General features: G+C 43.6%; 1 protein-coding gene across 1 annotated transcript; it reads right to left on the bottom strand.

Annotated features, from left to right (window-relative positions):
- Positions 1-1010: 1010 nt before the first annotated feature.
- abhd3 (abhydrolase domain containing 3, phospholipase) lies at positions 1011-12960 on the bottom strand. Its single transcript, XM_062529937.1, has 9 exons — positions 12735-12960; positions 11923-12086; positions 9773-9955; positions 8643-8688; positions 5649-5761; positions 5090-5263; positions 4710-4758; positions 3577-3742; positions 1011-2682 (listed from the first exon to the last, which is right to left on the bottom strand). Exons 1-9 carry the CDS (start codon positions 12894-12896, stop codon positions 2498-2500), a joined length of 1242 nt encoding a protein of 413 aa, XP_062385921.1. The 5' UTR covers positions 12897-12960; the 3' UTR covers positions 1011-2497.
- Positions 12961-14354: the final 1394 nt, after the last annotated feature.

Consider the following 14354-nt stretch of genomic DNA (forward strand, 5'->3'; position numbering starts at 1 on the left):
GATCTCTCACAAAGATATGATTGTGAATACTTGTGAATGCTTCTGTGAGCTACAGCTACGACTTTAGCTCTGATTCCCTGTGTTTATTTGCACTGTCACCAATTAGTTGTAACTGTACTTTGCACTCCATGACCTTTGTTTCACTACTTGTCTATTTGTCAACATACAACTCGTGTGACAGTGACCCTATTTCCTGTTTCATTCGGGCGATTGGATCACACCATGGGCCACATTTGCATGGGCAGTCGAGGAGCCAATGAGAACGTGTGTGAAAGCAGTCTGACCTTTCACCCAGTTAGTGCACCTTGCCCACGAGCGCTCCAACCACCACTTACTAAAATCAGTTTGCTCTCCTCTGCCCGTCCCCTACCATGAACATTAATGGGAGCACGCAACCATCTGTCTGAGAGCTCTCTGATGAGATTATATTTAAGAGGAGTGCGCTGGGACACCAGGACATGGGGACATGGCCAATCTGGTCCCTGAGCATGCCGTACAGATGAGATTGATGGGGGGAGAAAAAAGCACACATAGCTTACACACACACACACAAACAGACAGACAGACAGACACACACACACACACACACACACACTCACGCCTGCACGTGCGCTGTTGATGTGGCAGATGTGAGGCAAAGCGGTGGCACTGCAGCACATGGACAGGAGACCATTAGCATGGGCTGTCCTCCCTGCACTTCCGCGGGGATCAGCTCTCTCCCCAACGGCCTTAATTCCGGTGCCGGTGGCCTTTGCGTAAAGCCCTGGGCGACGCGGCGCTCGGGAGGTCAGCGTGCGTCTCTCCGCAGCTCACAGCTGGCCAGAGGCTCAAGCCTTTCTTTTTTTTCCGCCCGGTTCCTCCCGCTGGGGTGGACGTGCTGTTGGACGCCTCGACAAACTTGTCCTGGTTTGTAAACCCCTTAGTGGGTGGGATGAGAGGTTCATCAAAGCCACTCATGCTTTCACAGGTGCAAAAATCCCCTCAAAACAATTGCAGCACTTTCCACAGACAAACGGCTAGAACACTGAGCGCCTTATAGACTTCATTTATTTAAGACATGGGCATACATATGCACACGTGGACGTACGTATACCCAGGCTCCATATACAGTAGATCTCATATTAAAATCTTATTGCTGCACATATTGAACAGAACATCCTTTTATGGATCTATAAAAGGACAGATATTTTTGATGGAAAGTGATGACCTTTGTGCTACAGGCTCTTAGATATGTAACATTAGTAATACGATTCAAGACAGTCTGGGCGGTGATGGCTCATGCTACTCAATTATCCAATATCTAAGAAGCAAGATGAGGTAATATACATCTTCCACGTGGGAAAAGTCATGAGAACGCAAATTTTGACAGCCACATATGCATGACAAAGCAAAGACCTCACTAATACACAGCTTGTTTCCTTTACTGTCCGAGTTTAGATCTGTCTAGCTGGGATAGTAGCATCCGTTACTGGGACTTCAACCAAATCCAGCTGTATATCCAAACAATAGGAGAGCAGTCGCCAAGCTGGCATTAACTTTAAGGCTTTGCTGACCTGTCAGCAAGGAGATAAGTATCTACCAATGTCATATTTATCTGTGAATTTATAGGGACTTTACAGCTACAAGGTCAAGGTCTGCTTGGAAAGTTTTAGGTATGGGGGCCATAACTAAATATAGTGCAATTTCACATTCCTTGTCAGTACTTAATTATATTCAAGACATACTGTACACTCAAAAGCTACGCAATGTGCACACAGCTTCAGCGAGTGGGGGAAAGTGCATGCAAGAAACATAAATAATAGTGGTCTGTTAGATAAAACTTTTTTTTTTTAGAAAAAAAAAGAACACATGGACCTATGTACGTGTGTTTATAAATCAACTCCCTGAGGGCTACAAAAGCTACTACACAGACATAAGATGACAGACAGAGATAGTTTGAACCACCCAAAGGCTGAGGGCGGCTTTGTGTGCGCTTCTAAAATAGTCAATCCACAGGACGATTCCTCTCTGGTTGTCTCTGGATTTCTCTATCTAGGTCCTGGTCCTTTCCCTCGTGTCTAAAGGTTCCTGTCCAATTTAGTTCAGTCTGATGTAACTGCAAATTCAGCTGGTTCTGAGATCATCAAACAGTTGGTTCATACCTCTTTTGAGATCTCACATCTCCTCCATAGCGATTAAAGGCATAAATGGGAACACCAAGGCGGCAGAACGGAAACCAGAGAAAGAAAAAGAAAGAAATCGAAACGGACTTTCAACAGATGAATGAATGAACGTATGGACATGAATCACATGAATGAACCAGAGTTGAAGTGCACAAGTGAACAAAAGAAAAACATTTCACATAAAGTAAAAAAAACAACAGCAAAGACCAAACAGCATGAACTGTTTTAAAACAGAATGTGCCCTTAGAAATGCTCTGTTTTGGAAATGTACATTTTTTTTGCACATGGCAGAAGGGAATGGGTGGGAAAGGGGGGTGGGGTTATCTGTTCCCAGGTCAGGGTTGGAGGTCACTCAGGTTGCCATCATGTTCGACGACAGCCTTGGCGAACTGCCTGAACACACGATCCATGTAAGTGCTCTGGCGGGGCCACAGGCCCTCCAGGAAGCCGATGTGGCCCCCGTGACAGGTGATCAGCAGGGCCAGGTTGGGGTTCTGCTTTACCGCCTCCACTGGAATGGCTGAAGAGGAGAACAGAGGAGAGGAGAGTATTAATAACTTAAGAACTTTAAGAAACGAATATAGTATTTATATAACTATATAATAATATATTTTTTCTTCTCACAAATTATTCATTTCAATATTCTACATCCTTCAAGTGTGAGGCCATAAAACTGCAACTCATTATTTTACTACCAACATACACCATGGGACAGTCAATCATTTGAATGTTTCTTAAAGGGATATTCCGCCATTTGTGGAAATACGCTCATTTTCCACCTTCCCTCGAGCAAAACAATCGATATTAACCTTGTTCCCGTTCATCCAGCCATTCTGTGAGTCTGGCGATACAACTTTTAGCTTCAGCCTAGCATAGATCATTGAATCGGATTAGACCATTAGCTGGCGTAATAATCAAGGCAACTTGCAGCTACTGGCACTACTACTGCTTGATGTCTATGGGGACTATTTTCAGATGCTGCGTACGATATCACTGCGCCTATGGTACGTTTGCAAGTTGCCTTGATTATTACGCCAGATGAGAGTGTAGTTCCATGTCAAATCAGCCTAGAAAAACGCCAGGTTTCATTTTCAGTTGGTCTTATTGCACTTTCTAACTTGAGAGGAGACACGTTTTAAATGGGAAAATTATCAGAAATCTTAGTCACTTTTAAACATGAAGCTAGCAGGCGAGAAGCTAATGGTCTAATCCGATTCAGTGATCTATGCTAGGCTGAAGCTAAAAGTTGTATCGCCAGACTCACAGAATGGCTGGATGAACGGGAACAAGGTAAATATCGATTGTTTTGCTCGAGGGGAGGTGGAAAATGAGCGTATTTCCGAATATCCCTTTAAGGCCTAGCAATGAGATGAAGTCAACAGTGTGTACATGAGGAGCCAGTGTGGTGCCTCACCATGGTTTGGGGAGAAGACATCATCAGCTGCGTTCAGACACAGCATTGGCACCTGCACTGACTTCAGCCTATGGATGGGACTGGCATCTCTGTAATAATCATCATTGGTTGGGTAGCCGAACATGACCGAAGTGAAACGTTCATCAAACTCACGTATAGTCTTGGCCTGTGAGTGGAATAAGATTGGTTTGGGGAGGGGGGGGGGGGGGTCATTTAGTTGTGTGAACAGAGCCCAAGAGCATGTTAATACAAATATACATGATTTATTTTAAAAAACAGAACTTTAAAGGGTCACAGAGTTCACTGGAGGTTTTCTGCTGCTACATGTAAAACGTGGTATTTATAAAAACAGGATTATTGCTTAAGCTGATGATCGGCATGTCAGCACTCTAAATGCTGTGAAGAGCCTCGTGCCCTAGTTCCTGCTAGCCTATGAAGCACAGTTCCCAGAGAGAGTGAGCACGTCTGTGTTTAAAAATTGTTATTGTAAACGCAGCACATATTCCTCCAAGAGACAGCCCCACCATGTTCTAGTGCTCATCACAAGGCCTGGCATTCCACGGTCTCTCCAGATATGGGCACACACTTCACAGAGAAACGTTATGAAATCATCTATTTTTGTAGCTTTTCCCTCTCTCCGTACTGACTGTGTGGATGCACTGTAATATCCTGAGGAATGCAGTGACTAACTCAGGAGTGTCCAAAAACTTTCGAATAAAAATTATTATTATCTTTTATGTGTGGGTTTCAACAGTCGGTCTTAAAAATGTAATTGAATTCAATTTAATTTAATTTGGCTGCTCAAGATGAATACCTGAAAGTAATATATTTTTTCAGAATACATTTTCATTAACTGGAAGTCCAGCTGGCTTATGATGTCAACTAAGTACTGTAGAGTAAAGGGGCATTCACACCAAGAACGATAACTATAACGATAACCATAACCATAAAGATAAAAGTGTCCACACTAACCATTGATAAGCAAAGTCTCCCCTTGCGTGAATGAATGAGATGGCTAACATGTGATGGCTCCTGATTAGCTGTTAGCTTTTTATCGCTCTCACAACCGCTCTCAAGGTGCCATAAAGACCTACAGTATGAATGATTAAGTAGGGAACAGAGGCAGTCCTTACCCTCATCACATGGTCAACATCATAAAGCTTCTCAAAAACGGGCCGGTGACTGTAAAATAAACACAACGAGAGACACAAACACATCAGCATATCACTCAGATCTTGTTGGCAGACACGTCATGCAGAGGAGAGGTCAGGCTGACCAGAGATCAGACCCTGGCTCTAGGCCAATGATGTCACTGTGAGCTTGGCCAGAATGCATGCTTAGCCAAGGCTTATTGGGAGTGACCCTGCCCGGGTGAACATAAAAGCGCAAGTACACACACACACACACACACACACACACACACACACACACACACACGCACGCACGCACACGCACACACACACGCACACACACACACACACACACACACACACACACACACACAAATACTAACCGATCAACAGAAGCCTGTAAGCAACTGGTGAGGTAGGAGTTGAAGAGGAATCGGTCGAGGGGTTTTTCTAGCGAAGCGCTGCACTCAAACACGTCCCAACCAGCTGAGAAGACCACGACCCCCTTCAAACATGTCTCTCGTCCCTTGCGGCCCAAGTAATTGGCCAACATCATCCTATGCAAAGAGCAAATCCAAAAGAAGAGAGCTAAGTTAATGATGAGCGATTTCTTAAAGCCAGCAGTTTTGAGTATTGCAGAATAGTTGCTTAAGCATGCTGAGCACATTGTTGAGCCTGCAGAAGCTGCTCTCCCAGTAATGACAATCACTTTAGTTTTTTAATCACTTTTTAAATTACATCACAAAAATGTCTGTCCTTTGCAGACTCTTGAGATGTTGGGTTCTACTGCCTGACTGGCCACTTCACTGCAGTATGGACTGGACAGATTACACTAGTACACTAGGCAGATGTGTGAGAAGCCTCTGTGCTGTAGCCATGCAGATCATAACTTCTTGCCAGTCCATCTCCCAGAGAACAAAGTGCAGGTATGGTGCCACGTACCCTCCCATAGACACTCCTGCAGCCATGATGGGGGCATTCTCATTGAGTCTGTGGAGGTGGTCAATGACCATCTCCAAGTCCTCTGTGTTGGCTGCACAGTATGTCCGTGGGGTCTGAGGAAAGACAAGAGCACATGCATACAGTATCGTATATGTACTAAGAGTTCTCCATACACACCTCATCACCTTTGCATTTGTCTGAAATCTCAACCAATACCACTGGCCTCCAAAACGGGGGCTCTATTGTAATTGGAGTTGGTCATTCAATATTCTATTAGTGGGCATATCTTACTCGTTCGATATACAGCATGTTTATCAATCTGATGAACAGCTGCAATACAGGTACCCCCCTTGTTGTGATGTATGCTGCAGTGGATAAACTAGTTTGTACACATCATGAGAGGAAATGGAACCAAATCATTCAAATCCTTTAATCCTTTAAAGCATTATGAAAATACCAAGAGCAAAAATAGTAGTAGTCACATGACTAAAAAACACATGTGCAGTGTGAAAAAGTGTGAAAAGTTGAGATAAGAGTATCAGAAAGCCCCATCAAGAGGCCCAGTTAAGCTCAGATGCCCAGTTAGAACATGAACTACTTGTAACTCGTTCAAATTCATGTCCAGTTTCCCCAAATTAATTAATTATTTAACATTTGCAGCAAGTCTTTGGTCACCAAAAAGTTAAGATCAAGGGCAGAAATCCTATTTGCTTCTGCAGTATCTCATGTACCTCAATGTGAAACTCAAGCACATGCTATTGCTTAACAGACTCTGGATTTTATACCTGCCAGGCACATCATAAAGACACTATTAGTTTTAGTAAAACTAAAATATCCATTTTTTATGGATCCTGGGCCTGGCTATGGAATATTGCCGCTAAAATAAAAGTCCAATGTGTAATCATATCAGCTGCTGTTAAACGTTACATTGGGGAAAAGGATTTAAGACAACATATAATTCATCCTTCCTTAATTGTTAACTCACTTGTCCTATTGTTACATAGAGACCAAGATGCCTCTCATACAGTATTTACAGACAGATGTCGTACAGGCATTCGCCTCAGCCCAGGAATGTCTGTGGGCTTACTGTCTGTATGAGGAGAGCACAGCATGTCCCAGATCTCAGAGGGCAAACCCAAACAACATTGTTAACATGCATACCCATTTCAGCCCCAACTTTAGGAAAGATTAACCTCTGTTTAAACACAATGCGCCACGTCCAAAGTAACTGGCCTAGTTTTAGAGACACACAGGCCCACTGAACTTGTGATTATGGCTGAAGTATCTGGAGCTTGACTAAATTCTGGCAAGAGTTCAAAAGTAATCTAAGGACAAGCAGTCCTGATGCAACAGTTTAAAAAAGCTGCGGCCCTATTCTGTTGAATGAATGTCCGTATTAGCAACCAGGTCATTAGGCATCCGGCTCCTCAGCCACCTTCCTTCTGAGGCTTTCCAGAGCTGAATTAACGGTCTGCATGAGAGGACAAATACAATTTTTGGTGACCCAACCATAGGCTTTGGAACGCTGAATCAAATTTAACCTACATTGGGAAGTCTTGCTGAAAAGATGTGCCAATCGCGATTTAGCGCGGGCAGCATTTCAGCCGGTGTCCAAAAATCATGTCCAGATTTCTGGAATGAGGCTAGCAGTCCACTGCCCTATATTAACAATAGGGCACATTCACAGTGACTGGTCACAGACAGAGCCGCTAGAACAGCTTGTGAATGTTAACTTGTGTTGAACGGCGCTTGAAAGGGCTCTGCTGAGGAGAAGAAAAGCTTTTGTGTTTACAAATAAATTACACTGATACAAAATAACTTTTACAAATAAGAAGTATTTTCAAAGTAGTTTTATGTATTGCATTTTTCAAATAGTTATTTACACCTACTCAAGGGCATTTAGAACAAGCTGTTTGGCTGTGCTCAGCTTTTTAAAGTGATACTACACCATAACTGCACCCACAGCAATTATGCCGGGCGGATCATTTGTACTGAGTCTGGGCTATAAGTCTGAACGGTTCTAGCAGGACACTGCCTTTGGCTGTGGCCACATACTCAACAGTGTCATTGTCCAGTGTAAGTTGTCTTAATGTGGACCATTATTCATTCCTGGGTTGGGGTGGGGGTTTCAGTTCATGAACAGGCCTACTGTGCAAGCTTTGCTGTACAAACTAGGAGCTTAAACCTCCCTGCTGTTCTCATTTTAAATGCGTAACCACTGCTTCAAGAACATTTAATCTACATCAAACACCATCATATTAGAAAAAGGTCAAATGCGTTGCAGATCTAGGCGAAAAGGGAGAAAAAAAAAAATGAGAATGCAAAATATGTCTGCGGGGGGACTGTTTAATGCAAGCACTGCACTGCGTAGTGCTTTTAGCGAATGCATTTAGCTTTAAAAGCAGCTCCGGTAAAGAACCATGCAGCATAGAGGAAATCAATAGTTTATTACTGTGTGCACACCAGCAACTGGACATGCTGCAGATGTTCAGCTACACTTGGTCTAAATATCGATGCCTATCCTCTGCCTGCCCAAGAATGCATTTTGCATCATCGTCTCTCTCCTACTTACCACCCACGGGGGCAATGTATAATGTATAATGTATATAATGTGTATTGCTGTTAATTCCAACACATGACTATATGTGGATCCCATCAACTTGTCAAAAACATTTACAGCACAGGCAAAGAGAAACTGCCATGCATAAGGTGAAGTCAACCTGCAATATTTCTACACGCTATCTTTAGTTGGAACTTGCAGTTTCAGTCTTCCCTAAGACCACAACTCTAGTCTAAATATAACAAATAATACATTTTCTGAACATAACATTCACATGAATCATATTGCATGTTGTCTACAAACCTGAAAATGCCTAATGCTTGAAAACACCTGATATATTATGGATGTTTTGAGGTCAGACCCTCTTTGTCAGTAATATAGACAGACCCCTGCTGTAAACACACTCATATTTACCCACAACATTATGGCCTTACCAAGAGCTTCTCTCCAGACACTCCTCTGTTATTGAACACCACACATCTGAAACATGACACAAAAACAATGTAAATGGGATAAACATGTCTCACATGGCATATTCTAGCCTACTGATAACAACAGACAGCTAGTGAGACCAATAATGATCAGGGCTATTTTAGGAAACAATGTAGGAGAAGAAATAGATTTTTAATTCATTGGCCTCTCATATGTTCTGTATATGTTTCAGTAATTCTCAAAGTGGTCTGTTGTAATGACAGAGAATGAGTGATGACAAAATAAGTGAAAGACAATCATACATATGCATAATAGGGATCAATTCATACATATTTTAGTGTTGTTGTTTTGTCAGCTGAAAACGTGAGATTTAGTGCTGTGATACCACGTGACTTATTGCTTATCAAAGAGTTGCAGTCCCCCTTTCTCTGCCTTATCTGAGGGCCGGAGCACAGAGAGTGGTCTGCTCTCACTGCAGTGTAGGGCGGCTTCTCTTAGTAAGCTGCAAAGCTTAAGCGTAAGCTGTAACTCATTAAGCTCAGAGAGTGGAAAAGAGAAGATGCTGAGGTTGCCTCTCTTTCTGCGGGCTATCTGGCCCGTCTTTTGCATCGCTGCTCTAGACGCCGTCGGAAGAAGAATGAGCTCCGCTCTCGTCCTGAGAGAGGAAAAGTGCTTCTCTCTGCAGCCCCTGCTGCTTTGTGCCAGACTCAGCTCTTTGGTCCGGCCATAAAAGCTGCTCCGCTCTTCCTGAAGTGCACCTGACTGTGAGCCAGACTATGACACAGCCCTCCCACCCCCCACCAGCACAGTGCTGCCTGCGACGATGAATACAGAACATATGTGCAGACATCTCTACTCAGTAAAAAAAATACCACCGTCAGATTACAAATTCTTTTACTGGATTAGGAAAATCTCCCTGTGTAATATGCGTGCATGAACTCACCTTTAGGCGCATATATTTAAAAGATTTCATAAATAAACTACATGAAATTATTTGAAAAAAAAAAAAAACAACAGGAGCACATGCATTGCGAAAAGATGAAAATTGTACTTTTAAATGACATTGACTACTCAAAAAGAGGAATGATGACATCATTGTTCTGGGGAGGGGGACTGTGTCCGAGACACCCACCTATAGCCCAGATCGCAGCTCTGCTGGACCATGTGCAGGATGTAGGACTCTCGGCTGGTGCCGGTCAGCCCCGGGAGCAGCAGGACGGTGGGCCGAGTGGACGTGTCCTGGTAGGAGGCGCTCTCGTCGTTGTCGACCCAATCCAAAGAGATCTGTCCTCCATCTGGTGCTTTAAGGAGCTCACTGCAGACACCCGGGACACACACACACAGTTAAAGCCGGACGCAGCCTCGCGACGCCCTGTTGCACACCCGCACAGAGACAGCCACTGTAGCTAACACTTCAGGCAATGCAAATGTTTTTAGATAGGATCACAGGTGCAACCTCAAATGCATAGATATACAGTCATGAACTCTTTCCACGTGAACAGGACATGTGTAGGTGTATATGCACACATACATTTGTATGGGAAACATCGATTGAAAACAACAGAAGTTTGCGATTGTGAACACTACTTTTTTTTCTCAGGCTCAAAGAAAATCAGTAACGTTCTCAAAGCTAGAAGAATATACAGTACGTGTCCTCCCGTCCACACCTGTTCTATTATGTTCAAGGAAATGCAGCCGGAGTCCAAATCCCAGTTGCGCGTTGCCTAGCAGGCCGGGTTATTCCCCCCCCCACCCCCCCCCCGGCCAGTCTCTCCCTCTGCCCCACGGGACTAATACCGTGTCCGAATGCAGCCCTGGGCTCTCCATGGGAGTTTGGCTAAAGCTGACAGAGCGGCATGAAATTTCAGAGGCTCCATTAAATATGCAGCTGGGGTCAGGCTGCGCAGCCGCTCGCGACCCTGCCACTGCCCTGCTCTCTCAGTGAGAACGGGACCTTTTAATAGAAATGTTAAGTCCCCAATTTCTACAGGGCGAGCCAGATCAGAACACAGCTCACGTGTTTCTGACACACACACACACACACACACACACACACACACACACACACACTCTCTGAACTCACAGTCCCTGCACAGCAAGGTGCAGCCATCACTCACGAGTCTCAATTTCACAAGCGAGGTGGTGAGCTTGCAGAGCTCAGGCAGCCTTCTGCCACGCTCAGCCGACGTCACGTTTTGGGCGCATTGAACACTCCGATGGTGTGATGCCTGGTGTGTGTGTTTTAGTGCGTGTGTGCAGACAGGCAACAAGGGAGGCGTCCAACAGCTGACTCATGCACAGTCATGACATACATTATATGATCACTCATCAACACCTTGATAAATAGGTCACTAAAAACCCTCTGTATGAGCAGCAACATCAGTAATCTGTCCAGGGCACCAGGGCAAAAAAGTGTGTAGATGAGTGTGAAGGTGTTAAGGATCAAGAGTGTTCAATTGCAGTGTGGTGGCCTCAGTAAATAATCACTTATATAACTAATTTAAATCTTGCATTATTGCACGGTCTGGACACCTGAGATGACACGGTAAACTGCTGAGCCTGTGACAACACGCCCATATCAACTTCCTGCTGACTTCATCAGGAGGGGGATAAACTAGCATATTTAATTCTCCCAGATGCATTCATTAACGTTTGACAATGCACACAGTAATCTTCACAGGAATGTTCTGTAGCAATACAGAAAGCCTGATCCTACATCTTCACACAAAGGGCTCCTTTCATCTCTCAGCTAAGCCCTGGCTGTGAGCTGCAGTATCAAACAACCAGAAATATTGTGCTTGAGGGTGATTAAAGCATCCGTAACTCAGTGCCTTGACCTCACTTGCTCCATAAAACAAAGCACAGGCTTGGGTCTATTGTTGCATTATCAGAGACAGGATACGCTGGCAGGTGACATAACACAGAGATGCAGTGGCACGTGCACTTTTATCTCGCGTATGAGGTTATATTGCACATGTTTGCTATTTAAAGCTTATTAACCTATGGCCTGGTGTTCTTGGAGTGTGGAGGTGTGATGACGATGACGGTGAGATGACGGTCAAAGCGCAGCGACACAGCTGTGTGTGTATTTCCATTCTCATTCCACTCAGTGACTTTAAAATCGATTGAAAAAAAGTGATACATTGTAATACACTTGCTATAATCACTATTACTGCAAACACCACACTAGCAGTCACTATGGTATAACAATAGCTGTTTTACCACTTTTAACTACTATAACACACTTGTCATGAACTTAAAAAAAATAGCGAGATGCCTTACTTCCGATAGATGACCCCAGGTTTTGCTGTGACAAAAGGTCTTAGCAGCGTCTGAACCCGGCTCTCCCAGCACCAGAAGGTGGGGTAGTATGTCTCTGATACTACAGGGCATTGCTCCTTCAGGAACCTGTAGAACTTTTCTCCACCAGCAACGAGCTTTGGCTTCTATGAAACAGACAGAAGATAGTGTCCATTGTTACTTCAGAATATATAGTCAGAGAAAACAACTTAGGCCTACCTAAAAGTACTAGTCAGAGCAGATGTTCCTCACTCTCCAGCTTTAGACTGCAGGTAGGCAGCATTTGGGGGAAACCTTAAGTACTTACTTAGTCTAAAACAAAACTATTACATAATTTCTGTTCTATTTACAGTTTGACTAAAAACGCTTAACATTATTAACATCATTAAAAGACAGCCCACAGACTAAACTAAGATTTAGCCTGCCCATTCTAAAGCCTATGGGGGCTGCCAATAAACAGAAATCACATAATCTTACAGAATAAAAAATAAAAACGACACATGTTATCGATGTGCTAATTACTGGTTTCGTGAACAAAAGTAGCAGTTACAGCGTTGTTAATTAAGATTAAGAGCAATTCAGCACCACCAAGGACAGTAGGCTATATTTCCTGTCAGTGGGGTCTTCTCGAATACCGGTGAATGCAGCAAATCATCGCAGCGGTATGGCATTCGTTTTTAAATACAATGTCTACTTTTCATGTATTTTGTTTTAATGAAATGATTAGGTTAGGTTTGTCTTAGTGGATGGTAGATTGTCTCAGTGGCCGAAAAGACGTCTCACTGCCACCCTACCTTTGCTACAGAGATCAAGTAGTAGCAGGCATACGCTGCGCTGAAGCCGAGCACCAGTGACAATCCTACTCCAGAACCGAAAAGCCCAACTTTTACTTGGTTTTCCAGATAATGTGACAGATCCCTTGTCAAAACATTGAAATTGAGCTCCAGTGAGATCATTGCCAGGTCCCTGTTACCTCGCGCGTTTGATAGATGCGGAGACAATCAACGCCTCTTTGCCGGATTCGTGTCCAATTGAGCAGAGGAGAGTCAAGGGGAACAGTACTATATAGACGATACTACATCTTGCCGCTGCGTGGCGCCCTTTCATCACCCTAACTTTCATTTTACGCAGTGATATTGAGGCAGTGACAACATAAAGTGATATAAGAAATACCTATTTCAACCATTTCTGTGAAGGCTTATGTGAGAATGAAGTTGTGCATGTAGCCTACCTTTGCGGACACTGGCTCTCGGTAGGCCTATCCTATTCTGGGACCAGTGCAACACTTTCCGAGGCCTATAGTCGGCTATAACATAAGTCGGATGGAAATAACGATGTTTTTGCACCCTCAATCACTTTGTTACCAACAGCATCATACTGTCGTGAGAATGTATACTGTCTAATTAATTCACTAATACCCCGTTAGAAATCCTCTAGCCTTAACCAAGCAAACACATCAAAGGGACTCGCCCCATAGGCTCGCCCTCTGTTCAGGTTTGCCGTCTTCCCGTAGACATCGCCCCCTATTGAGTAATTTCTGTTATTGCACTTGTGTTGTGGTCACAGTGATCATAGGAGTTTATGGGGCAACAAACCCTGCACCCTGATTGCAACACCAAAGAACAAGGGGTATAACAGTCAGAGCACACACTCAACTGCCGTAGTGGCATGCCACTTTGGGAAGATCATTTAAAATAATAAATTGAAAAAAATCTCAACATCCAAATTGCTCCTCTCCCTTCCATGCATGATCTTGTTGACTATATCATAACTCAGTCCAAGCTACTTTGTTTTGCATAGCCTGGATTGTGGACTCGTGCATGAGGAGCATGCATGAATTTTACCTTGAAATTACAATTTTACAATTTAATGAAATTATCTTGTAAGCGGAATGTCTCCTATTCAATATGTTTAAATTACAAATGAGGTCTCCCATGCACCCTTTATGTGTGTACAGCAGGGACAGTGAGAGGGTCTTTTAGTCTCATATAAATGTTTTCCAGACAGGTACTTTCAGCCTAGGTACAATAGGCTATTGAAATTTAGGCATGTCTTTGTGTAGCCATTTGATAAAATAATAATGCCACAATTAAAGCAAAATCTGTCCATTACAAATATTCATGTCATTCTGTAAGATGGCTCTTTTATCTGAGACTGAAGCAAAGTATCAGGAGCCTCTGCTCAGATATCAGTTTGACTTAACTTCAGCCTTTGAACCATGACATTCTTCTGTCGAAATTGTCTGAGCGAGGAATTTTTTGGGTGTTCAGTGTGTCTTTGTAAGTACTCGGGGCCCCCCTCTGTTCTCCATTTACGCTGCTTCCTTATGTGAGATAATTTGCTCCCATGGATTTGGATATCACTGTGGATGATACTCAACTTTGCCTGTCTTTCCTGCATGATGACCATTTCTG

Source organism: Sardina pilchardus, chromosome 2 (genome assembly GCF_963854185.1).
Source record: "Sardina pilchardus chromosome 2, fSarPil1.1, whole genome shotgun sequence".
Lineage (NCBI taxonomy): Eukaryota > Metazoa > Chordata > Actinopteri > Clupeiformes > Clupeidae > Sardina > Sardina pilchardus.

Bases quoted from the DNA above. Each gene is read 5' to 3' on its own strand.
- abhd3 (XM_062529937.1), bottom strand. From the start codon at position 12,896: ATGATCTCACTGGAGCTCAATTTCAATGTTTTGACAAGGGATCTGTCA. The intron at 9,956-11,922 runs GTAAGGCATCTC...GGGTGTCTGCAG, and splicing joins CCTGGGGTCATCTATCGGAA to TGAGCTCCTTAAAGCACCAG. The intron at 4,759-5,089 runs GTTAGTATTTGT...TTTATTTTACAG, and splicing joins TTACAGGCTTCTGTTGATCG to TCACCGGCCCGTTTTTGAGA.